Source organism: Ciconia boyciana, chromosome 1, assembly GCF_034638445.1.
Source record: "Ciconia boyciana chromosome 1, ASM3463844v1, whole genome shotgun sequence".
Taxonomy (NCBI): Eukaryota; Metazoa; Chordata; class Aves; order Ciconiiformes; family Ciconiidae; genus Ciconia; species Ciconia boyciana.
The window spans coordinates 54,595,118-54,621,149 of record NC_132934.1 but is presented as its reverse complement, the minus strand read 5'-3'; the positions used below and the strand labels follow the sequence as shown (position 1 = coordinate 54,621,149).

General features: G+C 50.5%; 3 protein-coding genes across 15 annotated transcripts in view; 2 read left to right on the top strand and 1 right to left on the bottom strand.

Annotated features, from left to right (window-relative positions):
• Positions 1-7,700, top strand: part of AGBL3 (AGBL carboxypeptidase 3) — a 30,511-nt gene extending 22,811 nt beyond the window's left edge. For 2 of the 8 annotated variants that reach the window (XM_072866746.1, XM_072866736.1), the window contains exons 14-17: positions 1,621-1,686; positions 2,570-2,618; positions 3,886-4,094; positions 5,364-7,700. In XM_072866746.1, the coding sequence (XP_072722847.1) occupies positions 1,621-1,686; positions 2,570-2,618; positions 3,886-4,094; positions 5,364-5,623 (584 nt within the window). In that variant the 3' untranslated portion in view covers positions 5,624-7,700. The other 6 variants (XM_072866765.1, XM_072866755.1, XR_012043295.1 and 3 more) reach the window with 5 other exon arrangements.
• Positions 863-25,973, bottom strand: CYREN (cell cycle regulator of NHEJ). 5 transcript variants are annotated; one of them, XM_072866832.1, is made up of 6 exons: positions 25,282-25,971; positions 25,110-25,179; positions 13,541-13,665; positions 11,393-11,570; positions 11,046-11,104; positions 863-1,203 (listed from the first exon to the last, which is right to left on the bottom strand). In XM_072866832.1, the coding sequence occupies exons 1-6, from the start codon at positions 25,392-25,394 to the stop codon at positions 1,152-1,154; spliced, it is 597 nt and encodes a 198-aa protein (XP_072722933.1). In that variant the 5' UTR covers positions 25,395-25,971; the 3' UTR covers positions 863-1,151. The 5 variants fall into 5 exon arrangements, with proteins under 5 accessions (XP_072722933.1, XP_072722941.1, XP_072722925.1 ...); XM_072866840.1 differs by lacking the exon at positions 863-1,203 and adding an exon at positions 8,049-9,754 and having other exon boundaries at positions 25,282-25,970; XM_072866824.1 differs by lacking the exon at positions 863-1,203 and having other exon boundaries at positions 9,785-11,104; positions 25,282-25,972.
• TMEM140 (transmembrane protein 140) lies at positions 15,316-22,605 on the top strand. 2 transcript variants are annotated; one of them, XM_072866860.1, is made up of 4 exons: positions 15,316-17,772; positions 19,839-19,933; positions 20,536-20,651; positions 21,472-22,605. In XM_072866860.1, the coding sequence occupies exon 4, from the start codon at positions 21,498-21,500 to the stop codon at positions 22,101-22,103; it is 606 nt and encodes a 201-aa protein (XP_072722961.1). In that variant the 5' UTR covers positions 15,316-17,772; positions 19,839-19,933; positions 20,536-20,651; positions 21,472-21,497; the 3' UTR covers positions 22,104-22,605. The 2 variants fall into 2 exon arrangements, with proteins under 2 accessions (XP_072722961.1, XP_072722960.1); XM_072866859.1 differs by having other exon boundaries at positions 19,839-19,957.
• Positions 25,974-26,032: the final 59 nt, after the last annotated feature.

The following is a 26,032-nucleotide window of genomic DNA, read 5'->3' as shown; positions in this document are numbered from 1 at the left end:
CTTCAGTTCTGACCTCTTGTACACAGTTAAACAAGCCTCATGAAATATTCCGAGAATCACAAAAAGAAAAAAAAGGATTCTTTTCATTGATATAAGAGTTTTTAAATCTTTTCCAGATGTCATGTCAGCAAATTATACAGAACAGTACTTCAGCCATTGTTTTCATGAGCAGAGATCTAGAATTCCTCAATGAGGACTGGATTAGAAATATTAAAGTAGTCATACATATTATCTGTGTTTTAATATAAATCTGTGAGTTTTATAGATTCATAGGGAGCTATCACAGATCAGTTAAACAGGAATGTGAGAACGTATTACTTATTCTCTGCTTACATTAAGGATACTGGAATTTATTCCCAGGACAATCCTTATTCATGTGATTTTCACACTTTGGGTGCTGAAAATCTAACAATGTCATGCTGTAGCAGTATATTTTAGTAATGACTTTGTGCTTGGTTCTGAATTCCTGTCTTGCTTTTCTCAGACGTGCACCCAGAACTATTCTACCTTATGACTACTTTGTTTTTGTCTTGGAGAACTTAACCAGGAAAAAATAAAGCAAAGTAGCATGATAGCTAGAAAACTAACAGATGAATAATTGGTTCGTGAAAGGGTTTGTAGGAAGGATGTGCCTGTAGGAAGGAGAGGACTGGATTCATTGATTGAGGAGATCCTCTGTTCTTAATGTATTTTTTAAACCTATGTAAATATAATTGGAAGGTTTTCCTGTGTTTTGCCTTCCCTACTTTATTTTGGCCAGGTGGGTTAAACTTTATTAATTAAATTCTGTATCAACAGTATAAAGCACCTCTTCATTTAGAATAAAAGGAGCTTCAAACTGTTGTAAATATTATTTATGTCCAAGGGACACGCCTCCCCATAGACTGTCAGACCTGGTTCACCTCACCCATTGATTCATGGACCTTACCCAGTAGTTTCCTGCCTCACTGTACCCTGCAGGAAAGGTATTTGCAGTGCATCACTAAAGCCAGCTGCAGCTAACCTGGTCCACAGCCGGCTGGTAAGCTGCATCTGCTGGGTCAGGTCATGCTGAGAGAGAGAGGCCAGGGGCCTGGGCTGCAGCAGTGATTTTGCCACTTCAGGAGATGTGGTCGTCACCTGCCGTTGGTGCCGGGGCTGGTGCCGTCACACTAGCCGACATGCTGGAGATCCATGTCTTGAGAAAGAAGATACATCAGCCACCTGCAGTATGGAGGGAAAGATGACATTAAAAGTGACTCCCTCTCTGCCAGCCTCTAAGTCTGGGCACAAATCATTACAGCTGTAATTGGCTTCTGTGGGACAGGCAGTCCAGTTACAGTTTAAGTACGGTACAGTTGGGTATATTTAAGTGTTATGACTGATGAGGGCTTGCCTGCCAAAGAGGAGATTAATAAAGAATGCATTTTAAAATGTTTTTGCGATCTTGGGTGACTTTAAAGCACTTTCTTCCCCAGCTGCAGCTGTTCATTCCTAGCTATTGTGTACCATACCCAAGGGTAAAAATTCTTCTAGGCTTTCCTGGAACTGACATTACTTAGAGGAAAGGGAAAAAAAAAAACAAGGGGAGGTTAAAAAAAAAAATCCTGGCTCTAAATATTTTGTTACTGTGTTTTTTAGATCTGGACTGGAGTACTATCCCACAGCCTGTAAAACAGGCTCTTCCAGAGATGTCTTATCAGCAGGGTGTGTAGTGAAGGCAGATGCTATATATGTACCTGAGAGGAAACAATTTCTAGCCCAAAGGTTGCTGTCACTTGGATATTTTCATCTCACCTGCACTGGACCCCTGTTCAGCTGCTACCTGAACACAGTGGCACCACCGCTCTGGAGGCTGCCACGCTACTTAACTTCTAGCTTCCCTGCGTGCTGGCACCGCTCATGCCCCAGGGCACCTTGTTCTTACACAGCCAGCCACCCTGCAGTGAGCACTAGTAGCTGAGCTGCTCATGAACACCTGTCACGATCAGTTGGGTGGCACCAGCTCTTCTTCTCTCCCACTCCCACCCATGTTGCTTCACCAGTGGGGCTCGACATAGTACTCATGTTCTGGAGATGTCTGTTATGACTCTAGTCCAGTGTCATTTGGATGTCAAACACTTGCTTTCCTTGGAACAGACACTAGGACTGAGAACAGGTTTTGGTAAGCATGCAGCTCTGACAAAATAATCATGTTGCCTTTGGCACCTTCACTTACTGATTTACAGTTCTATGCATAGTGGAACGGTTTCAATGGAAGCTACCTAGACTATCTTTTTCCCCAAATACCCTTTATTAGACGATAGATGAAGAAGGGGAGGTGGGCATGTGAGTTGGAATATGCTCAATATGAAGAAAGTCTTAATTCCCACAACTAGTCATCTGAGTAAATGGCTTGATGTCCAGCATGTCTGCTTACTGTAACTCTACTTACTGTAATACGAGGTAGAGTTACAGTAAGTAACTGTATCAGCCTCAGCCAGTTACTGAGTCTGAACTGGCCAAGATAAAATTTGGATGTTTCATTGTGTTGATTTTTTTTAAGAGATCTGATATGCACTTTCAGTATTTTTTTTTCTACTTTTTACAGTAAAATTGCCAATTACAGCCTCTGCCAAACAAGTAGGAGAGGATTTCAGGTAGGATACTATTATATTTTACAGGTTTCTAGCATTTTACACAAAGCAGGAGTGAGAGAATGATCCCAGCGTGATTTCTCTACAAATCCACTCTCCTGCTTTTTATGCTCCTCTGACATTGTGCTTCATTGTTTTTCATTCATAAACTAGACAGTTGTCCTTGGCCACTTCATCCCATGGTTGAGACTGCAGTGGAAAGTGATATTAGAGAAGCAGAGAATCCTCTTTCCTCCATCTCATCTGGAGCACCAGACCCCCTCCTTCAGCACATAGCTGAAGCTCCTTTCCCCAGCTTTGCCAGACTCACCAGTGCAAGGCACTGATCTGGTGCTTTTCTGGAGGAAGGGATGATTGCTGCTGCTGTGGGAGGGAGGGAGAAGATAGGGCTATGCATCTACTAAGAAACAGGGCAGAGGTGAGAAAATAAAGGCCAAGCCAGACTAGGTGGCACAGACAGTCCAAAACAGTTTAGAATGGTTGAGTATCTTAAAGTCACAATATTGTCATGGTGCTGGTGCATAGCTCATTGCTAGTGCATTCCCCTCACTTCTAGGTTCTGGTGCTTTGGTGATGAACGATGAAGGTTGTACACTCTTAAGGGCGTGCAAGGCCCCATGGCAGTACCACTGGCGATTGTTGATTACTTTCATAAGTACCCACCTCCTGATAGCATAAAATGGTCTGTGTCTTGCCAAGCACACATGTGGCTGTTGTTGGGTAACAGAGCAAAGTGGAGTTAGCTAGCTGGTTGGATTGCAGCGGATCCTGCCACAAACACCTTATGAAATAATACATATTAATTTGTTCACACTAAATGATTTCAAGGACTCCAGCTTTGCACCTTACAGCTCAGACTTTGCTACACAGACTTGAAAATTTCAGACTTTCCTCTGATAAAAGAGGAAGGAATTGTCTTTGGTGTCCATCTTTACTTCTGTGATGATAAGGTAACCCTCTGCTGCTTCTATGACGGGTACTTCTGGCTGACTCAGAAAAGATAGGGGTATAGTAGCTACATGATATTGGTAGTAGTGTCCTTAAGACAGTATGATGGCATTGTGGTTCTTTGTAGTTTGAAATACAGTAAATTACTTCTTTTCTTTTTTCTTTTTTTTTTCCTCATATGATTCTTAGGAAATGCTTCAGACTAAAATAGCAGGAATTTTACCTGTAAGGATTTTCTATTCTGCACGGTCATCTTTATGAAAGTTGTCATGAATTTGTGTGGAGATAAAATAGTTTCTGGCCTGACCTCTGTGTGTTTTAGCTCTGAAAGTCTCACCCATGATGCTAAAGGCAATCATGAAAAGCCATCTGTGCCACAGGAGGCAGGAAAAAGTGTGTGCCATAATACGATCCTATTCACAAGAGAAAGTTTCCATTCATCCAGCTTTAATCTGGTCTCCCAGAAGATGAAGAAACACAATGGCAAAAGTGTCTCCAAGTCTGCAGAGAAGACATTTCAATATTTAAAAGGTTTCTCAGTTATCATTCTATTCAAAATACACCAAAGAATAGGATTTAGTTCTGTTTGGTGGGTTTCTTGGTCTAGCTATCTCAAGGTACTGAAATACATAAGACAGATGGTAGCAGTGCATTAGCAATGCTGGAAAACTCCTACATAGAATCACAGAATCACAGAATCGTATAGGTTGGAAAAGACCTTTAAGATCATCGAGTCCAACCGTAAACCTAACACTACCAAGACCACCACTACACCATGTCCCTAAGCACCTCATCCAAACGTCTTTTAAATACTTCCAGGGATGGCGACTCAACCACTTCCCTGGGCAGCCTGTTCCAATGCTTGACAACCCTTTCAGTGAAGTAAAATTTCCTAATATCCAGTCTAAACCTCCCCTGGCGCAACTTGAGGCCATTTCCTCTCATCCTATCATTTGTTACTTGGGAGAAGAGACCGACCCCCACCTCTCTACAGCCTCCTTTCAGGTAGTTGCAGAGAGCGATAAGCTCTCCCGTCAGCCTTCTTTTCTCCAGCCTAAACAACCCCAGTTCCCTCAGCTGTTCCTCATAAGACTTGTGCTCTAGACCCTTCACCAGCTTCATTGTTCTTCTTTGGATGCGCTCCAGCCCCTCAATGTCTTTCTTGTAGTGAGGGGCCCAAAACTGAACACAGTATTCGAGGTGCGGCCTCACCAGTACTGAGTACAGGGGCACGATCAAGGGGCCTGATCAGGGCACGATCAGGGGCACATGTTCAGCAGCAGCTGATACACTGGGGCAGATACCAGAACTGGTGTCATGGAGCTTCCCAGATGAGACACTAGAGGTCCAGAAGCTCATTAACCTCTTTGTGAACAGCCCAGGGAAAAGAGCTTGGAAAATATCAACCTAATGGCAAAGGATAATGCCTCTGACCCTTCACTGTCCTTCTGCAGGTGGGAGAGGCTCTAGCCATCGGGTCATTGCTTTTCATATGTATCAGCATGTCATAAAGGGATGTATGGTCTGATTCTGTGAAGTGCTGGAATTAGCCTTTCCAGGGTGGGTCAATAGAATATCATATCGCTGGAGCAATAAAACCAGGTCCTGTGCCTATGGCTGAAGTTTCCACATTTTAATACTAGATTTTGAATCATGCTGTGGCTCTCCTTTAGTAAAGGAAATGTTTCTGCCATAATACCACAGTTTCTTGTGAAGGAAACCAAAGCCATGTACTTTTTTAGTAAGTAGTAACTCCATAGTAGTTGATATGTATATGTTTTTTCCTCCTTTTTGGCTCAGGTTGTGATTGTAGTGCAAAGAGCAATTCAAAAAAGGAAGAAAGAAAAATGAAGGAGAAGCTCCCCTCAAAAAGCACAAGGCCCAAGAAAACCAAGACAGCAAGCCAAGGTGTAAATTTTGGGAAGAGTAAATCCTGCCAGGCACAAGACACGCTGCAGTTCTCTCTGCCGTTACTGCCTGAAGCAAAGAACAGACAACATGCTGCAAAATATCGGGGTATATTTTGGAGCCCCAGTTCTTCAGCCAGTGAAGGCACATGAAAGTGTCATGTAGCTGATTTGCTTAAACAATTCCCAAGACTTTGGTTATGGATTATGACTCTACGAATGAGAGAGTAGATACCTGCAGAAATCAAAATTCTTCTTGCTCTTTTTTTTTCTGAAAAATAGTTTGCACACATTGGCTAATGTACACATGAAGTTTCGCCACATGAAGAAGCATCCCAAATTCTAAACCAGTTTAGTAGGGAGTCTCTCCTGAATATAAAGTATCATTTATCTTAAACAATATATACTGTTTTTGTGAGGCAGACTCCACTTCCAGAAAGAGCTTGTCACGAATGAGTGATTTAGATCGCTTAAAAAAAAAATCACCATCAAAGGTATTAGCAAAAGTGGTTTTAATGTGATTTGTAGAAGTGCGACTTAACAAAGTTTGATGGCAAAGGTTCACTCTATTAATTACTGCATGGAAGAAACATACACAGGGAAACTGGGTTACACTCGAGTTAAAGTGATTCACAGAGAGACCGAGGATACAAAAGGGTACGGAGGACCCTCCCATTGAGTCACGAGGTTCAGAAGAGACCCCCTTGCTTTCTAAATTTCTGATGGAGCTTAGGTGCGGCTAGGTCCAATCTTAGTCTCAGACTTGGACAACGGTTTATGTCTAATGGAAGGAATATGAAGAGTAAGGAAGACCCTCCCATTGAGTCACAAGGTTCAGAGTAGACCCCCTTGCTTTCTAAACTCCTGATGGAGCTTAGGTGTGGCTGGGTCCAATCTTAGTCTCAGACTTGGACAACGGTTTATGTCTAAGGGGTTATATATGCAAAATTTATCAATTCAGCATGCAATCAAAGTTACCAAGACAAAATCAATGTTTACCATACTACAAGGTTATGCACGATATCGGTCGCTTACCAAAGATCTGCCGTTGGTAAAAGGTCTCTGCCGCGAGGAGCAACCTTGAGAGGTGTCCCAGCTCAAGGGGAGATCACGGGGAGATCAAGGGGAGATAGTGATGCAGCCACACTACCTAGCAGGGAGAGCTCAAAGAAGGCTCACTTTGGCTGTCATATTTACAGATAAAGTGGTTCGCTCGTAGTCAAATTACATGCCATAGGAAGGATATGCATGATGCTCCTTGTACCCACAACTTTCTTTGTTCCTTGATAAATGAGTCTTGGAAAAGCCACCCGCTACTTATGTGTCAATCGCATGATCGGTGTTGCAAGCTCATATGCATCGGTGCTCACTGTGCCACTCAGCTTCTTTGTGAGTTTTCAGAGAACAGATCGGGGCCAGAGGATTTCTTGGCCTGGTCATGGCTCAGACCTTTACCTCCTTTGGAACCTGTACCAAACTACTGCTAGTTTGGTTAAGAGGTTGAGTGCATCCGAAACAGAGCTCTGTGAAGAGCTAAGTCCCGCCCCTTCTTTTTTTTCCTTCTTCACTCTATTTGGAAGTTTCTCTAAGATTCTAAAGGAGAGGGCTTATTCACCAAGCAGCTGAAGCCACCATTCCTTGATCATAGTAGAGAAATTGGAGAGTCATAAGCCATGAAAATCATTCCCCCCTTTGACCAATAAACCAAATAGATGTTACACTCAAAAACATTTGTCATAAAATCTGTACACAAATAGTCAGTCTGTGGAACTCTTTGGTAAAGGATGTCATAGATGCAAAAAACGTACGTGGATTCAGGTGGACATGTACATTATAGATAGACCACTGGGAGTTTTTGAGTAGACACATACGGCTTGGGAAATCACCTCAGCTGAAAAGAGTGAGAATCTAGGAGAGTGCTTGGGAAAAGTATTGCATATGTTTGTTCTGTTCCTGCTCTCCCCTGGGCATCCATGCATGGTCACCTTGGAGGCAGGGTGCTGTGGTAGATGGCCCTTGGCCTAAACCAGTATGGTCATTCATGTGTTCTTACATACCTGGGTAATATTTTATTCATTACAGTCATATACCTGCATAGTTTCCATTTTCTTAATTTGTATAGCATTGTACAGACATCTGGGAGAAGAGGTGAAAAATATGCTGCTTAAGAGAGGTACTGAGTTTGTCTCCTTTAAATTTCATAGCACTTAAGATTGCCCAGTAAGCAGTCAGTGGACTTCCTCTCTATACCTCGTCTCTGTCTCTACAGCATGCTCCATTTTAATCCATACATTGAAACCTAGTGCTGCAAAATCAGGGTGATCAAGTTTTGAGCATTTGAGAGGGGCTGAGCTAGAATTGCCAATAATAAATAAAACCTAAATTATTTGTATCTGCAAGAACAAAGAATTGGCCAAATACTTAAAATACTTAAAATGTATCACTGGAAGGAAGTATCCCATAGAGCCCCTCTGTTGTGCACTGTATAAGAAACAAGAGGAAAAATCATATTATATTACACCCAGGGAATTCCCTGGGGGTAGTTATTGAATTACCCAGGGAATTCCCTGGGTGTAATTATCAAATTACCCAGGGAATTATAGACTTACCCAGGGAATTACCTGGGTGTAATTATTTAATTACCCAGGGAATTTAGCCCCCTGAACAGGAAGACAGGGACAGAGAGCAGAATAAACCCCCCATAATCCAGGAGGAAGCAGTTAACAACTGGAGGAAGCAGCCACCTGGACACTCACAAGTCTATGGGGCCGGATGGGATCCACCTGACAGCACTGAGGCACCTGGCGAAGGAGCTTGCCAAGCCACTCTCCATCATTTATCAGCACTCCTGGTTAACAGGGGAAGTCCCAGATGACTGGAGGCTTGCCAGTGTGACGCCCACCTACAAGAAGGGCCGGAAGGAGGATCCGGGGAACTACAGGCCTGTCAGCCTGACCTCGGTACCGGGGAAAGTTACGGAGTGGTTCATCTTGAAGGCGCTCAACAGGCATGCGCAGGCCAACCAGGGGATCAGGCCCAGCTAGCATGGGTTCATGAAAGGCAGGTCCTGCTTGACCAACCTGATCTTCTATGACCAGGTGACCTGCCTAGTGGATGAGGGAAAGGCTGTAGATGTTATCTATCTGGACTTTAGTAAAGCCTTCGACACTGTCTCCCACAGCATTCTCCTGGAGAAGCTGGCGGCTCATGGCTTAGGCAGGTGTACTCTTCACTGCGTAAAAAACTAGCTGTATGGCTGAGCCCAGAGAGTTGTGGTGAACAGAGTTAAATGCAGTTGGTGGCCGGTCACAAGCGGTGTTCCCCAGGGCTCAGTTTTGGGGCCAGTCTTCTTTAATATCTTTACCAATGATCTGGACTAGGGGATTGAGTGCACCCTCAGTAAGTTTGCAGATGACACCAAATTGAGTGGGAGTGTTGATCTGCTTGAGGGTAGGAAGGCTCTACAGAGGGACCTGGACAGGCTGGATCGATGGGCCGAGGCCAATTGTATGAGGTTTAACAAGGCCAAGTGCCGGGTCCTGCACTTGGGTCACAACAACCCCATGCAATGCTACAGGCTTGGGAAGAGTGGCTGGAAAGCTGCCAGACAGAAAAGGACCCGGGGGTGCTGGCTGACAGCCACCTGAATATGAGCCAGCAGTGTGCCCAGGTGGCCAAGAAAGCCACCAGCATCCTGGCTTGTATCAGAAAAAGTGTAGCCAGCAGGACTAGGGAACTGATTGTCCCTTTGTACTCAGCACTGGTGAGGCCGCACCTCGACTACTGTGTTCAGTTTTGGGCCCCTCACTACAAGAGAGACACTGAGGTGCTGGAGCGTGTCCAGAGAAGGGCAACGAAGCTGGTGAAGGGTCTGGAGAACAAGTCCTGTGAGGAGCGGCTGAAGGAGCTGGGGTTGTTTAGTCTGGAGAAGTGGAGGCTGAGGGGAGACCTTATCGCTCTCTGCAACTACCTGAAAGGAGGTTGTAGCGAGGTGGGTGTTGGTCTCTTCTCCCAAGTAACTAGCAATAGGACAAGAGGAAATGGCCTCAAGTTATGCCAGGGCAGATTTACACTGGATATTAGGAAAAATTTATTCACCGAAAGGATTGTCAAGCATTAAAACAGGCTGCCCAGAGAGGTGGTGGAGTCACCATGCCTGGAGGAGTTCAAAAAACATGTAGATATGGCACTTCAGGACATGGTTTAGTAGGCGTGGAGGTGTTGGGTTGACGTTTGGACTAGATGATCCTAGAGGTCTTTTCCAACCTTAATGATTCTATGATTCTACAGCAAGACAAATGCAGTAATAAAGACAAAAACTTAGACACATAGGCACAAGTCATCATTACAAGGCCTCCCAGAGACAAGTGGGTCAGCTTTCTGTCAGGGCTAAAACTGGATGCAAGTATGGTGAAGAAGGGCACCTTCCAAGCTAAAGCCTGCAGCCAGCCAGGCACCAGTCCTGGGGAATGACGTCTGAAAGCCTCACATCTGATACCCTGCAGGATTAGGGGTCAGTCACGTGGAATCCTAAATGCAGCACATGTGCAGACAGCATAAAGCCATTTAGCTTTGGACTCCGGCTCCTAGGTTGCCAGCAACCTCCTCATGACTGCTATAAGACAGAGTTGGTTTCGTTTCACTGAGATTTATTTATTTTTAGTTGTCAGCAGATTACAGGTGAGAAAAAAAATAGTAATTTTATGATTTCTTCTGAATAAAAGTGATTTCTAAACAATGTAGATGAATATAAAGTGAACTCCAGCCTCTCTTCTCACCAATTTAAGGATTCCCACAGAAATCCCTCAAGTCTGGTACAATGGGGCAGTACCAGCTAAAGCTGAGAGGGGTTTTGAGTAACTAGAGGGAACAGAGTTCTGCTGTGGAGATTCCCTCAGGAATGAGAAACCAGGGTCATGACCAACTTCTGGGAAGCAAGTGTAGTAGCTTACTTTTAAAACAGCAGGCTAAAGTAAGCAAAACACTTTTGAAAGTCCCAGCTCATCTCATGCTTTACTTGTGATTGCTAATATTACTAGAACTGCTGACAGTGTTGCTGTGTGTGCTTTAACTGCACCACAAGAAACCAAGAGCTGCAGAGCAGTTCATTCCACTGTAAAGCCACGTGAACATCTCCTTAAAGCCCACAAGAACTTACATTTCTATTTCAGGAAACAATTCCAGGAAGAAATGATTACACAGGAACTTAGTGGAAGCTGGGTCCTGCGAAGTGCTCTCCTTTCCCACCCACAGACACCAGGCCCCAGCAGCACAAACATCCATCCAATCTCTCCTACCTCCAGGCACACATATGTAGAAGCCCTGCTTTCTTTCTCCTCTCCCTTCACATTCTTTCTCCATGAGACATGTTGATGATCACCCCCCTGCTTAGCCCACCCCACACCCATCACACCTGTCATCCCCAACTGCTCCATCATCAGAAGACTTTGAGCATCTGAAGTCAAAGAGGCAGCCAAGGGACACCTGTAAAATGTCCCCAGGAAGGAGAACAGCAGGGCACATTGCATCCTGTCCAGCCTGTTCCTGCAGGGAACTCGACTCGCCTGCTACTAACCCACTGAAGTGGCTCTTCCCGTCCTTACAGCTCACTGTTCCTTCTTTTCCTTTGGCACTCTGGAAGGCAGAGGAATGATTTGGCAAAGTTATGCTTGTGCTAGGCTGCAGAACAAAGAGCAAAAGAGGAGGCAAAGAAACCAAGCACCAAGCAAAGAAACCAAGGGCTCCACAAGCCCCCGGACAACAGCAGCTGTTCTTGTGCTGCATTCAGGCGCAGCATACGCTTGCAAGGAAGGAAAGGACATTTTATTTTTTCAGGTGGAAGCAAAAGCTTGGAGCAGTGCTGTGCTGCATGTTAGCTCCTTGGATTCTGAGCACCTTTCAGTGAACACAGCTGAGAATTACCTGGTGATTTGTTGGTTCTTTCTTCCCTAGCAGCATACTGCCAGTCTGCGTAGGAGAAGCCCCACTTGGATGGGCTGGTCTGGAAGGGCCCTTTTTACTTTGGGAGAGAAAAGAGGACAGAAAGCCACCTCGGGACTGAAGAGAATGTGCAGTACTCCTCTGGCTGCAGGTCATATCTCTAATTAAAAAACAAAACAAAACACACAAACAAAAAACACCAAACAGAATATGAAGGTGTAGCCACACAATCTGATCAAAGACCACCCAACAAGCAAAGTGCCAGCTCTTTGAACCACTGGAGGACAGATGTTCCCTGCCAAGCCGATGGACCACTATGCATTAAAAAACTGTTTTAAAACATCCTGTTAGTGCCTGGAGCAGATCATAGTAACTGCTGTAACCAAAGGAAACTTCTCAGAGATGCCACTGAGACAGTGGGCCCAGCTGCTCCTGAATCCCCTGTAGGGCCACCTCAAACTCCTTCCCCTCTGTCTGGTTAGTTTCGAAAGACCCTAAGGGAAAGGCAGGGGAATCCAGATTTCCAAAGAATCTATTCAGCCAGGATTCCCAATCCAAGGCATAAAACAGACCTACTTTGAGAGGCATTCAGCATCCAGTGTTTCACTGAACACCCTTACATATTCAGCAAGTCATGTTCAGCAGTTTTAAAGCACAGGCCCTCAATATCTCAAACACTGGACCCAAAGAAAATAAGAAAGTTTAGGTCCATTTCTATGATTACACACACCTCCTTTCTCAGCCCACAATGCCAAGAGCAGCAGCTGCTTCCCAGAATGTAACTGTCTGACCTCACTCTGCCACAGCTTCCCTTGAGAGCAGAGCAGCACCCAGAGGAAGGGGAATACAATCACCTTCACTGTGTCTATCCTCTCTTCAAGGAAGGAACTATTCTACCAAAGCTGGGCTTTGGGTTGAGCAGACACATGGAAAAAGCAGCCAGAACTGGCCCCAGACTAAGAGACAAGTTGCACACACAAGAAATGCCACTTCTAAGGCAAGTTTTTCTAATACAAAGGGACAAAAAGGAATATGGGAATAAATTATCCCATCCCTCACGCCCCTCTCCCCTGTGTGTGCAGGTGAACATCAGGGCTTTCCACACACAGTAGTTAAACCAAAAAAAATCTCAAATTAAACTCTGTAGCCTGTCCTGTGCAGAGAGTGCAGAGCAGTTATCAAGATAGTTCACCAGACACTTAAGTCTCTTTAATCAGACAACTTCTAGACTAAAACAAAGCCTTTGTGTGTGGTCTCTGCTACAACTTCTATTTGTCATTGTCAGCAGCATCATTTGATCAATCCCCTCCTGTCTGAATAGCAGTGGAAGAAGCACATGAGAAAGTCAAAGCCCCAGCAGTGTTACTAACACCTTGTGGCTAAGCTACATCTGCTTTCAGATCCTTTTAAAGCAAGGGGAAAAAAAAAAAAATCTCAAAACCACAATGAATTCAAACACACAGACTTGCTTTGCATGGCTGTGTACTGGGGGAAAAATAAGAGTTTAAATAACAATTAAACAAGGTGTATCACTGTCTATGTTGCCTACTTTCCACAGATAGGAATACAATAGTTGTAGCCATAAAACACGCTTTAACTGCAGCAAGTTTATGGGGAATTCTGTGCATAATCGAGCCTCACAGAAGAGAAACTCCTTTTCCCTTGACCTTGCAAAAGCAAGACAGCATCTCTGCGTAACAACGACCCCTTTGGGTCATACAGTACCAGTGTCTACAAAACAACACAGGGCACTCACCTACTGCACCACAGGCACTGAAGAAAAGAGGAGTCCAGAGACAATCCACTTCATTTGAGCAATACTGCAGGGTATTGCACTGCTACCAGTGCCCTGGCTGCCCAGAACACCTTGGTGTAATGCTGAGAGCAGAGCAGAATCACTTCCATGTGTGCTTGGGCTCTCACCAATTGGCAAGCATCTCTCTCCCAAATGGCGGGACAGATGCCCATCACGAATTTCCCCATTAAACCCACTTAGGTCACCAGGATTTCTGCCCACATGTCTTTCTGCATCGATTCCCAGGGCAGGGAACAAGGAAATGACCCTCCTGGAGCCTCCGTGACCCACAAAAGCAGCAGAGCCTGTCCCCAGCTCCTCCTGCGGGCACTCACAGCTCAGAGTCCCCTAGTCGATCCATGTTGGCCACATATGCAGGCAACTTGTGATGCACGGCTGCTCCTTCCAGCTCCAGTTCCTCTTTCTTCATGCAGGAGGATTCAGCCTGCAAAGCAAACAGCTAGAACGAGAGAAGAGAGCCAAGTAAACAGAGGGTCACTGAGATTCACCTCCTTCCCACTTGCTGAGGTGGTTTACTCCTTTTATTTCAACAGCCATAGAAGGGTGGGGAGGGAAGAAAGCTGCTCTGACTGGCTGAGCACCACATTAGTCCAAGTAGTCAAAACAATCAGTACTGTACACACATGACACTGGAGCCTACTTAAAACCCTTCACTCCTCTCCTTGGGCTGTTGCTGTGGGGACATTAGTGGTGCTGGGAAGTGAGAGCTGGCCAGGGCAGAGCTGATCAGACACTCCGTGCAGGCAGTTCAAGGCCAGGGCAATGCATGTGACTGGCAGTAGTGATGTATGGGCACTGAGCCCAGAAGGTAATCTTCTTCCCCCGGCCAAGGGTCTGGGGAGCTGGCAGGGTGCACTGAGGCCAACGCCATCAGGTCACCCTGAAATCCAGCTCCACGCCCTGCCTGGCTCCCTCCCAAGCGTGACAGTGAGATTTATCTCCACATTACGGAGAAAGAGATGTTTTTCTTCCCCCCCCCTTAGCAGAGAGGAACCTCAGGATGCAGCTTTCTGTGACGGATGTGGTTTACGCCTGTGACTCTTGTTCACATGAAGAGCTCCTCAGGCTTTTCTGTTTCCGTACATTTGTTTCTCAGATAGAACTCTTCTTCTTTTTATCATCGTATTTAAGGAAAGAAATTACAAGAAAAAGGAGCTTTAGAAATCCAGCTTGTTATTCATGTATTTGCATTGTTTCAACAGTGAAATCAGAATCACTACTTAATTTCACCTAGCATCAAATTCAATATTTATTCACACCATTTTTTATTTAAACCTGTATTCTAAAGGTAGCTGCTTCCTTTTCTGACCTGAGCAGTTCTCCAAAACAGAAAGTCTAGTTTCTACCTCTGCCTATTTGCCAGAGAACGCTTATGCAGACTGTAAGTGATACCAGTCAACATACCACAAACAAAAAAACAGCTTTGACTGAAAAGTACAGAATGCAACCTTGGAGGAAATAAGAGAGCTCTATTTCAAAACATACCTTATCCTGCTGTCCCTATTCCCTGACCATCTTTGCAGAACCCTCCTGTCAAAGTTTGCTTGATCCACTGACTCCATACAGTACACAGTGACAAACCTTCCTTTTCTTTCACAAAAAAGCCTCCTTGTGGAAATCAATTTTCTATTTTACTTCAACATTTTTAGTACAAATGAAGAGTGTTGACCAGCTACCAAAACAGTTGAAACAGGGAGCACAACGTACAACATAACTTTTTTGTAACACAAGAGGTAAAGCACAAAACTTACTTTACTGACGTATTCACACAGAGAGCGCTTTCACTTGGTATGTTTGAGGAAGTGAAACTAAAGTCCTGCTAACATGAATAAGGCTTCCCACTCGGACATGATCATCCACATGCAAACTGTCATTTAGAAAGTTCTTAAACTGTAGATTTCCCAAGTCTCTCTAATAGGAAATTACACTGGGAAAGGACTGACCCGTGTTATATATTCTTACACCCTCTCTCAGGGTGTAAGAATGTTGCTGATCAAATCTTTGCATGATGAAATCTCCAGCATGATGAAATCTCCAGCATGATGAAATCTTTCATTCATTTGCATCAAAATAAAGCTTAATCCATTTCATCAGGGAATCCAGAAATAAACAGACTGTGGAAGGAGTTGATTAACTACAGAGATTAACCTTTGATACCGTTAGATCTGAGTAGCAATTCACTCACAGCTGCTGCCAGCCGTGTCCTCCCACAGACCCGGGACTGCAGCCTCCAGCTCAGCACCCAGGCCAGAAGCAGATCCCTCCTTCACAGAAGAGGGAGGCCCGAACTGCTGCTGTCACAAGGACGGACCAAAGAGGACAAAACCTGAGAAACAGAAATTGCTCGGGGAAGAAGGACTGACGTGAAGCCCTTGCCTTCAACTGGAAGGTCACACATTAATTCCTTTCCTCAAGACTCGGCCTCTGAGGAGAACAGCAGGGCACATTGCATCCTGTCCAGCCTTCAGGCACAATCTTCCCTGCCCAAACGCCTGGAAGAAGGTAGGGAAACTACCTGCCAGAGAGGCAGCCAAAGATGTGGGAGGAGGCCTCCAGAATAAGAAGGTCAGTGGTACCAAGGGCAAGACTTGAGACAGAGGTTGACTGTACCTCTCCCTGCTGCAGCCTTGGCATCCCAGGAGGCATTACAAGCAGCAGAGACTGAGACCCTGCAGGGGAGGAGACACAAGGCTCCTCGGGAAACACTGAGGAGCACTTCTGCCATAGGTGCACAATCGGGCAACCAGCTCTGGCCAGGAAGATGCCACGCTCCAAAAGTAACATCCCCAAATGGTGGATTTATTGCTCAGAGCAGTGCAGAGAAGGCCAGAGAGTTGGAGGTGTGTGCAAAGGCTAAAGCCAGGACGTGTGGCCATCTGTCACACTCATGAAGACTGAAGAGTAGGAGATTGGAAGGGGATCAGACACGTATCTAGGAGGACGGTGCCTCGAGGGAGAAGTGCTGTGGCGTGATGGAGCAGACCCACTGTGCCAGTCATCCTGATTGTCCCAGCAAACAGGACCCCAGTGTGAAGTGAGGATGTTTGTGAAGGAGCCGCTTGTACCTCCTGCCTGCAGCAGCAAAACGGCAACCTCCTCTGCGGTGCTGAGGTCAGCTAAAGAGTTGCCTGATGACCAGACCCAACTCATACACCCTTTTCCTTCCTGAATGACAGAAAAGTGAGTGGCGTGAGGTGAAACCGCATGACCGCCCCTCTTGAGAGCACAAACACGCCTCCTGCCAATGCATGTTTCCTCACTGGAACATAGGTCTCGCCTCGGTGGTCTCTGCTCATACCTCAGTTTCCCAGCCAGCAGCCCCAATGTTACATGATGGCCATACTCAGCCCCAAGGCTTCCTTCTGTGTCCCCACCAATCACCACATTCAGCTCAGCAGCTATGGCCTGCTAGGCTTTATTTGCTGCAAGCCTTCCACCCCCGTCCCTGATTTCTCCCACCACAACCCCTGCCCGAGCCATCTGTGATCTGAACCACCTCGATCCAGATCCTTGTCTTTCTCAATGCTAAAATTATTCCACGCACACAGGCCAGATAGGAAGGCACCTCCCCACCACCACCTGCCTGATGGCTCTATCCATTGAGCTTCTCTTAGGGCTTCCTCCCATATTTTCTTTCACCTCCCTTGTGCTCTTGCATGTGAGTGCCAATATTACAGGCTCACACCCTGTGTACCACCTGGAGGTTTCCAGACCATGCCTAAATGTGGAATTACTAGGTGGGACTCTGTGAACAGCTTCATGGCTAGGTGTCCCACACGTATCACCCCCCAGCACACACCTCTCTAACAGACCCACCACCAAGGCTGCTTATAGGACAGGACAAACGGTTCTGGATCTGGCCAGGAGGACTAAAGGAAGGAGAGTGTTCCCCCTTACATCACTCGAGGTTTCACAGGTTTCCTGTCGCAGCAGGCAGCTTACTGCTTCTCCTGCGCCGTGCCTGCGTAGGCACTGCGTCTGCAGGCGACCGGGGGAGCTTGGGCAAAGCTGGGTCTGGGAAGCAGAGGGAGGAGAGCAGCGGTCAAAGTGCAGGAAGGGCAAAGTGGTCAGTGAACTCTGACAGCACCGCGGTACTGGGGTCAGCACTGGGACGGTCAGTCACCTCTACGGAAGTGTCCAAACAAAACAAACTCATCCCAGCCCCCATGGACACCCAAGCCACTCCAGTAGCACAACTTTCCTGGGTGAGCCGAGCCTGGTCAGTTATTCACGTTGGTTAGCACAGCTGGGAGAAGAAAGTGCAAACCTGCCCCCGGCTCGGACAGCAGTGGCTGGGCTTGGCTCTCCTTCTTGCTTATATTTAGATGATGCAGTATCAGGGAGGAGCACTGCATCAGGCTCCCATGGTGCCTCAGAAACGAAACGGAAAGCATAGGCAGCTGCTCGTGACACAACAGGGGCTGTGGTGTCAGAGCCCAGCCAGCACAGGACCTAGCAGCAGCCACAAATCTGCTCAGCTTGCCAGGGCGGCACCTCAACCCTCTCCAGCGTGTTTCAGCTCCGCACCCAGCCAGATGGGCAGCCCGTAAGTACCCTCCACTGGGTCCCCCACCTTTTTAATGCTGCTGGCAGCGGGGGGGAGCTGCCAGGAGAAGAAGTGGTGCTGCAGGGTGCAAAAGTCTGGGAGGGAGCAGGTCCTTCCCCAGCTGTGGGACACTTTTGGGGCAGTTCCTCTGCACTCTGGCCCATGTGCCGCTGGCTGGTTTCTGTTTGCCAGCAACCCTTAGCTTGTCAGTGGCCTTTCTTCACCTGTGGTTTCCCTGCAGCCAATCCTGCCTGAGGGGAAAAGAGGGATTCGGGGGGGGGGGGGGGGGGGGAGCAGGTGGCTTGAAGGAAAGGTGCCAAGTCCAAAGCTCCTTTCCTTTCCCATGGCATATCTTGCACGACATTACTCCCCCTAGCAGCCGGGGAGGGGGGATGCAGGAAAGCCAAGTCTTCTGGGGGGCTCTTCAGTGCAAGAGAAAACGCCCATTCCCTCGCCCCTTTGCATTCAGCCCGTTCACTGCACTGGGGTCCTGTGGCTCCACAGAGATGTTCGTCCCTGCACAGAGGCCAGGTCCTGCGCCGGAGCTGTGTGCCTTGGCCTCCCCATCCCCCTGCCTTCGCCCAGGCACTCAGCCAGCAGCTCACTGCGGGGAAGGCACAGCCCCAGCCTGGGAAGGTGCTCACCTGCCTACGAGCCAGCAGAGGGAAGGGTCGTGCAGTCCCAGCAGCACAGAGGGTCCCTACGAGCCCCATCTAACACACAGACACCCCAGGGAGCTCCTGAGCTGTGCAAACGGAGCCTCTCTCTGCCCAGGAGACTGAGACACAGAGCTCTCCCACGGTGAAGTCCTGTGCTTCCAGCGACGCCTGCCCAGAAGCGAGGGGCTGAAGCCAGGCTGGGGCTCACTGTGCCACGCTCGGGTTCCTCCTGCTTGCTTGCACCTCTGAGGCAAAGGCACAGACTCCCGTCCAAAAGCACAGGCACCTTCTTACAGGCGGAGGACTGCTCTGGGGGAGTCTGGGAAAAGCCCCAGCTGGACACCGCGTGACAGCTCTTTCCTGTTTATCCCCTGCTTCTCAGCCAGGCTGCCTCAAAACCAGCCTCAGGGCTGAGCTGCAGAGCTCACGAACGAATGCCGTGCCTGCGGCTGCGCTGATGGCGGGGTGCCAGGCCTCGGCTTTCATTGCCAAACCATACCTCACCTCCAGGCCAGCCGCGCGCTCTCTGCCCCGGCTGGCTCAGGGCGCCCGCACCAGGCGAGTTTCTGTCCCTGTCACAGTCACGCCTGGGGACAGGGATTCACCTGCAGGGCTGGGCTGGGCTGGGGAGGCAGCAGGAGGCTGAGGGGCAAATCTGCCTGCAATTTGGCAGAGTGAACAGAGGTGCATCGCTGGGAAAATAAAATAGGTCCTTATAGACATGAGCCTCAAAGCAGAGGAGAGGGCAGAGATACCATGGGATTTCCCCAGGCCCTCATACACGCAGAGATCACATAGCACCACAGGGTCTCTGAGGTGGCTCTCCTCCACCCTTGCCATGTATTTCCACAAACCTGCTAGGAATTTAATTCTCTGTCCCCTCTCTAGTAAACATGTGCAACTAGGACAATTTTGAATTGCTTTTATATTGGGGGGGGGGGAAGGGGGGGTAAAAAAAGGTAACATGAGATGATTGAACAAAAAGCCCGTGTTTCTACAAGCCTCCCTTCCTCAGGAAACCAGTCTAAAGAAATACGACAGCAAGGGTTGGTGGGTGGGCAGGGCCAGAAGCCACCTGGGCTGTACCGGTCCCAGCTCTGAGTTCTGACAGAAATCCCCGGCGTCAGCTAACCAAAAGCCCCCAGCAAGCGCAGCTTGTTCTCCCTCTGAGGGCTGTGAGGCAGGATGACCCGACCACGAGGGCGGGTGTGAGCCCTTGTGGGGCAGGGACAGGAAGAGCAGCAATGCCTGGCTGCAGGAGAGCCCGTGTAAAGACAGACAAACCAAGAGGCAATAGCAGGGGCAAGACAAACCCTGGTGAAAGCACACGTGCGTGACGCCTCATTTGGCAGCACTCTCTGGGGCCGAGCACAGATATTTTCCTGGCCGTTTGTGTCTTCATTGTAGATTCGGCACAATGGGCATCCTCCATGTGACCTTCCAGTCTCTCCAGAAGCCTGTTGTGAAGAAGACCTCCAAGGGCAGCTACAAGAAGAAGTGAGGTATTGACCAGAGGAAGGGGACAGGTCGGTGTCTGGATGCTGTCACCCCCTCCCATGCTCTGTGTGTGTGTGCTCCTCCTGGCTATGACTGTGTGGAGGAGGAGAAGTTTGGGACAGAGCAGCTTTATCCCTGTGCATATTAAACATAGGTGCCCCACTCCCAAGTATCCAGGGAGACGGGGAGTGGGAAGGGGATGCTGAAGGGTCTCTAGTCACCAGCAGTGCAGCCAGGCACCAGGTACAGATTGGGTGGGGTCTTTCCTGGCACTCTAAAAACTCAGAGCCTGTACCAAATGGCCTGGGACATCCGGGACATCGGGATGATATACCACTGGGCAACGGGCAGTGGAGGGGAGACAGCAGGAGCGACGTTGTGAATTTCTTGAGGGAAGGTGGTGAATGATTCACAGGACATAATGCTTGGCAAAGGCAGGAAAGAGGTTATTTGCAGAGCCTCAAGCCGGAGGCTGAGCTTGAAGCCAAGGCCTCAGAGCTCCTTGCCCTGCGTTTGTGCCTCTGTGCCCCAGGTGGCCAGTGCTGCGATGCTGCATGGCTCTGCAGCCAGTGATACCCCTTCCTGATGCCGCTTCCCTGTTTTTCAGAGCAAAGCAGAAGCCTGCAAGAGGGCACTGAGGACAGTCCACGTTTCTGGGAGAAGAGCAGGGAGTCGGGCTTGCCAAGCAGTTTGAGAGAGGAGCGAGGAAGACGGCAATCGCAGGTCTGTCTCAGTAGCACCCATGGCCCCGGGCCCCAGAGGAGGGCGAGTGGTTGCGGGCGGGTCCGGGGTGCCTCTTTGTGGTGGACAGCTGCCTGTCTGCAGGGGGCATCGGTCCTCAGGCAACCAGAACCGAGGAGCACCACGTCTGCCAGCCTCAGTGGGAGCAGGGCTGTGGGCGACCAGCCCTGCTGTGCCCAGAAATGTACGGGCATGCAAGGGTCTCGGGGGCATGTGGATGCTGGAAACGGCTGGCATCAATGGGTGGCATCAATGGCACCGGGTGTCCCAGAGCTATGGGGGGGAAAGGGGGCGGGAAGGCAGGGGGAGTCCTGCACTTCAGACCCTGTCATGCCTGTGTTTTACTCAGTCCTCCAAAGATCACAAGGTATGTCCTTGTCTGACCAGAACCGAAAGAAAAGCATTTTCCCGGAATAGCTCTTAACCCACCTCCTTATCAGACAGCAGGGTTTTGCTCCCCTCCCAGCACTGCACCTTGCTGACAAATGCCCGTTTTGTCCAACGTGAGCCCATGGTACAACGGGCGTGTGTGGGGCTAAGGGAGCCAACACTGCTCTCATCCCCTGTCCTCCCAGTGCTGGTCCATGCATGAGACATCATTAAGCCACCTCTGCTGTAACCAAAAATGCGTCCCCTTCAACCCAGTAACACACGCGCAGCACAGTCAGCGGCAGGACTGAGACGGTCCTGCTCTACTTCCAAGGGGAGTCCCGAGACCTCAGTGACACAGGCTCAGAGCGCATCTTGGGAAGGGTGCCATAACACGCAACAACCAAGGGGTCCCCCCCTTCATGTTTTGCAGCGGGCGTCCCCGCAGCAGGCTTTACCATGCTAAAGCCAGGCACCAGGATGGGTCTGCTGCAACAGAGGTGCACCGGGCACCTGCTCTGTGCCTTGACCCTCCTTGAGGCTGCCGGGACCTTGGCCTTGATGCTCTACGCCCTGCTGTGGGAAGCCGGGAACCTGGTCAACCTGCCTGACAAACGCATCGGCTTTTACAACTTCTGCCTGTGGAATGGGACAGCCGGGGAGCTGCAGTGCCTGGAGTACGAGCACCTGCAGGTGATGGGCATCAGCCTACCAGGAATGGTGCTACCCAGGGTTTGTGTGTACGCCTGCCTGGTCTTCAGCATCTTCTACCCCATTTTTGTTGCACATGTGAAGTGCACCGAGGAGAGAGAGGGCTGGAAGATGATCCTCATCATACTCATCATCAAGGTGATCATCCTGTCTGGAGGCCTGGGTACATTTCTTTTACAAACCTCGCAGTGGATTCACCCCTCTGATTTCACTGGGGGCTTCCTGGCACTGGTTGGGACTCAGGCTCTGCTACTGCTCCAGATTCTCACTGCCACTATGTACATCCGCTGGGCCAAACGCGCACACCCATATCAAAGCCCTTTTACTGAGAAGGCCCTGCCCATTGAGATTTGACAGTGAAGAAGATGCAAGAGCTATTGATAACCCAGTTGTGCTGGTTTGGGCTGGCACAGAGTTAATTTTCTTCACTGCAGCTACTATGGGGCTATGTTTTGGATCTGTGCTGAAAACGCTGTTGATAATACAGAGATGTTTTAGTTGTTGCCAAGTAGTGCTTATACTAAATCAAGGACTTTTCAGCTTCTCATGCTCTGCCAGGTGCACAAGAAGTTGGGAGGGGACACAGCTGGGACAGCTGACCCCAGCTGACCAAAGGGCAATTCCATACCATATGACATCATGCTCAGTATATAAAGCTGGGGAAGAAGGAGGAAGCGGGGGACATTCGGAGTGATGGCATTTGTCTTCCCAAGTAACCGTTACGCGTGATGGAGCCCTGCTTTCCTGGAGATGGCTGAACACCTGCCTGCCCATGGGAAGCAGTGAATGAATTCCTTGTTTTGCTTTGCTTGCGTGCACAGCTTTTGCTTTCCCTATTAAACTGTCTTTATCTCAACCCGCGAGTTTTCTCACTTTTACACGTCCAATTCTCTCCCCCATCCCACCGGTGAGAAGTGAGCGAGCGGCTGTGTGGTGCTTAGTTGCCGGCTGGAGTTAAACCACGACACCAATTTAAAACAGTAATCCCACTACAGCTTTAGTCACTGGCAGGAATTTGATCCTTAGTCCAAAGGCCCATGTCCAGCCGTGCCCTGGCACACCGCTGTCATTGCTGCCACCAGCTGGCAGCACTCCTGCAGCAAGCGGGCAGCAGGCACCAACACCCACAGAACAGCGTGGGAGCTTCCCACAAACAGCAGCGTGTAACACACCCCTCAGCCTGGGGCACAACATCCAAGTGACAGCATTTCTGGCCCTGACCCAGAGGACAGCGAAGGGGACAGATCAGAACCAGCACACAGCGGACGCATCCCTCTGGCCATATCTAGCCTAAGTACAAGCAGGCAGAGAAGCAAAGAGGCTTCCTTTCTTGGAGTTGTCCAAAGAGACTCTGCTCATTCTCCACCTCCTGGACTAACCAGGGATGTCTTTGAGGCAACTGTGACTTGAGGAGCTGAGGCTTCACACTGCCATCACAGCAGTGGCAGCCCCAGACGTGCACTGGAAATACTCTCTTCAGCAGGAGCACTTGTACTTCACCTGCTGGAATATCTGGAGTGACTGCTGTAGTTCATAAGGGTGAAGCGGCCCACGTCCAACCCCAGCAGCAGCAGAGCCCCTGGCGGGGCAGCCTAACAACTTGCTGAACACCAAACACAGCCCTAACCAGGAGGGTTTCCACGAGGAAGCAGAGGATTTTGGTGCAGAGCCCCAGCTTTGTCCCCACTGGTATTATGGCCCTGAGCCCAGCACTCCAGCAGCCTTTGAGACTCCAGGAGACTGGTTCTGTGCGAGGACAGCTCACCGCAGAGCCAGCCCAGCCCAACACACGCCCCGTGCAAGGCTGTGCTTGGGGAGCAGGGCCAGGGCTGCCACTAGCCGGGGCGCAGTGCCCCAGCTGGGACATCACAGCCAGAGCACTGGATGGGGTCTCTCCGCCGTGGCGGTGGACAGCACTGCTCCATGCCATGTCTGTAACCTCACACAAAGAACCGCCTGCTTTCCCCCCCATCCCCTTCAGGCACATAAGGGTCCATTTTCTCTCCTGCTGCAGTCTTGGTGGGGATGTGGCTTGTGATGCTGGTTTGACTGATTCTTCATTTCAATAAAGGCTCTCGCACCTGTCCCGGCCTCATGTGGTTTGTTCATCCCCCCCTTTGGACCAGGAAGAAGATGCCTTTCTAGACCTCCATGCACGCTGCTATGGGCTCAGCCCCCTCAGGATGGTCCCTGTCCCTGCCCGTCTGCTCCCACCCATGTCTTCCTCAGCTATGGGAGGCCTGCCCCAGCCTGGAGGGAAATTTAGCGCCAGGCCCAATGGGGACAGCCTGCTAGGCCCCACTGCAGCCGTCACAGAGGGATCACAAGGACAAGGGAGCTCCAAGGCTGAACCATGACTATCCAGCTCTGCAGAGCCAGCAAAGGCCTTCCAGGGCCAGCAACTCCCTTCTCCCCTCCAGTCCCAACACTGACCCACCACAGGGACACTCACAGAAACCCAAATGTCCTCTTTAATCTGTCCATGCTCCAAGATGCCAAACAGAAATGAACAGAACCTCATCTGGAGCCAAATCCCAGAGCCCAGCACACAATGGGAGAAGCGAGTGCCCCCCTCCTTTTCCCCCATGGCCTTCATGGGCCTCCTACCAGCTCCACAGGCCACCAACACGGCAGATACACAGCCACCACAGGCCCTCCTCCCACCAGCCTCAGTGCTGTGGGAGGTGACACCGTCCCCACTGTCCCCTTTGCTCCTGGGGAGCCAAACAGGAGACAACGTTAGCTGAAAAAGATCTCCCTGACGTATTTCAGGACGTCGTCCTCAGAGTCCTCCCAGCCTGTCCTCTCTGCGTCAGCACCAGCACCAGCGTCAGGAGGGGATGGGAGAGCCGGACTGCGGTCGCCGCTTCCCCCCGTGCTGGCTGTGCTTCCAGGAGCCGCGTTTGGTGTTGCCTGGAGCTCCTGCTCCTCTTCACTCCTGGACCGGGCCTTCTCCTCACCTTCCTCGCACTGTAGATGCGACCAAAAGGAACACAACCAGACCCGCCTGTGCGCGACTTCACCCCGGGAGCACCGCAAGGGGTAGGGGGGCAGCCCACCATCCCCGCGGGACACCCCTCGCCAATCCCCAGGTCCGCGGTGGAGGCTGGTTTTGTCCGCAGCGCCCGCCGGGGCGGCCGGGGGGCAAAGGCAGCTGCGCCGGCCCCGGCGGCCTCCGGGAAGAGGAGGAGGCGACCGGGAAACCCGGGCGGCGCTCGGCAGCGCCTCCAGACCCGCCTCCCGAAGAGGGGCCGCCAGGGAGCCGGAGGGCGGCAGCGCTCCCTGCCCGCGCCCCGGAGCCCTCCCGGCCGCGCTGGTACGGCCAGGGCCGCGTCCCCACGCCCGGGGGTCCGGGCTCACCTCGGCCAGGACCGCCAGGGCCACGTCCACCAGCTCCGCCTCGTTCATGCAGTACACCACCGCCGCCGACCTGCGCGCCGCACGGGGAGCCGCTCAGCGCGGGCAGGGCACGGCACGGCCTGGCAGGGCCTCGCCCGCCCGCCCGCCCGCCCGCCGCCCCCCGCCGCGCTACCTGGGCCCTGCCTTCGCCTGCCGCCGCCCGGCCTTGGGGGCCGCCGCCGCCCGCTCGTCCCCTGCCGCCCCCATCCAGGCCGGGAGGAGCCGCCGCCGCGCGCCCGCCGCCATCCCCCGCGCGGCAGCACCGCGGGAGGAGCGGGGCGGGGCGGCCCCGGGAGCCGCCCCCTCCCCCCGCAGCGGCAAGCCCAGGGCTCCCCCCGCCGCCGCCGCCGGTGCCGCTGGGGCGGCTTTCTGCCGTCACCCCGAGCCCTCTTCCCCGCTAAGCCGTGAGCGCAGGCGAGCAGCAAAACCACCCCAACCCCCACAAACCCAAGTCAGGACAGAGCCCGGTGCTCGACCAGGCGGGGAGGGAGCAATGCCGGCAGGCAGCCAGCCAGGGAGGCCGCGCAGGCGGGCTCGCTCTCTGGGGAAAGCGCGGGAGCTGGGAGGGTCAGGCAGATGCAGCGGGCTGGCGCCCCAGCAGACGCCGCTCCCGCCGCACCAGCGCGGATGCGGGACAGAGCGAAGCTCCGCTGCGCGCTCAACCGTTTGCCGGCAGCCCCGTCCGCGACCACCGCTGCCGCGCTTCACCCCAGAACCTCGCCCGCCGCGCAGCCTTAAATATTCTAACAAGGGCGCAAGCCGGGCTCTCGAACAGCAGCTGTGCACACGGCACGTTTTCGAAGGCGTTTCCCGGCCACTCGGCCTCCGCTTCCGCCCCGCGGGCGCCCTGACAGCAGAGGCAGAGCCCGCTCGCCTCTGTTATA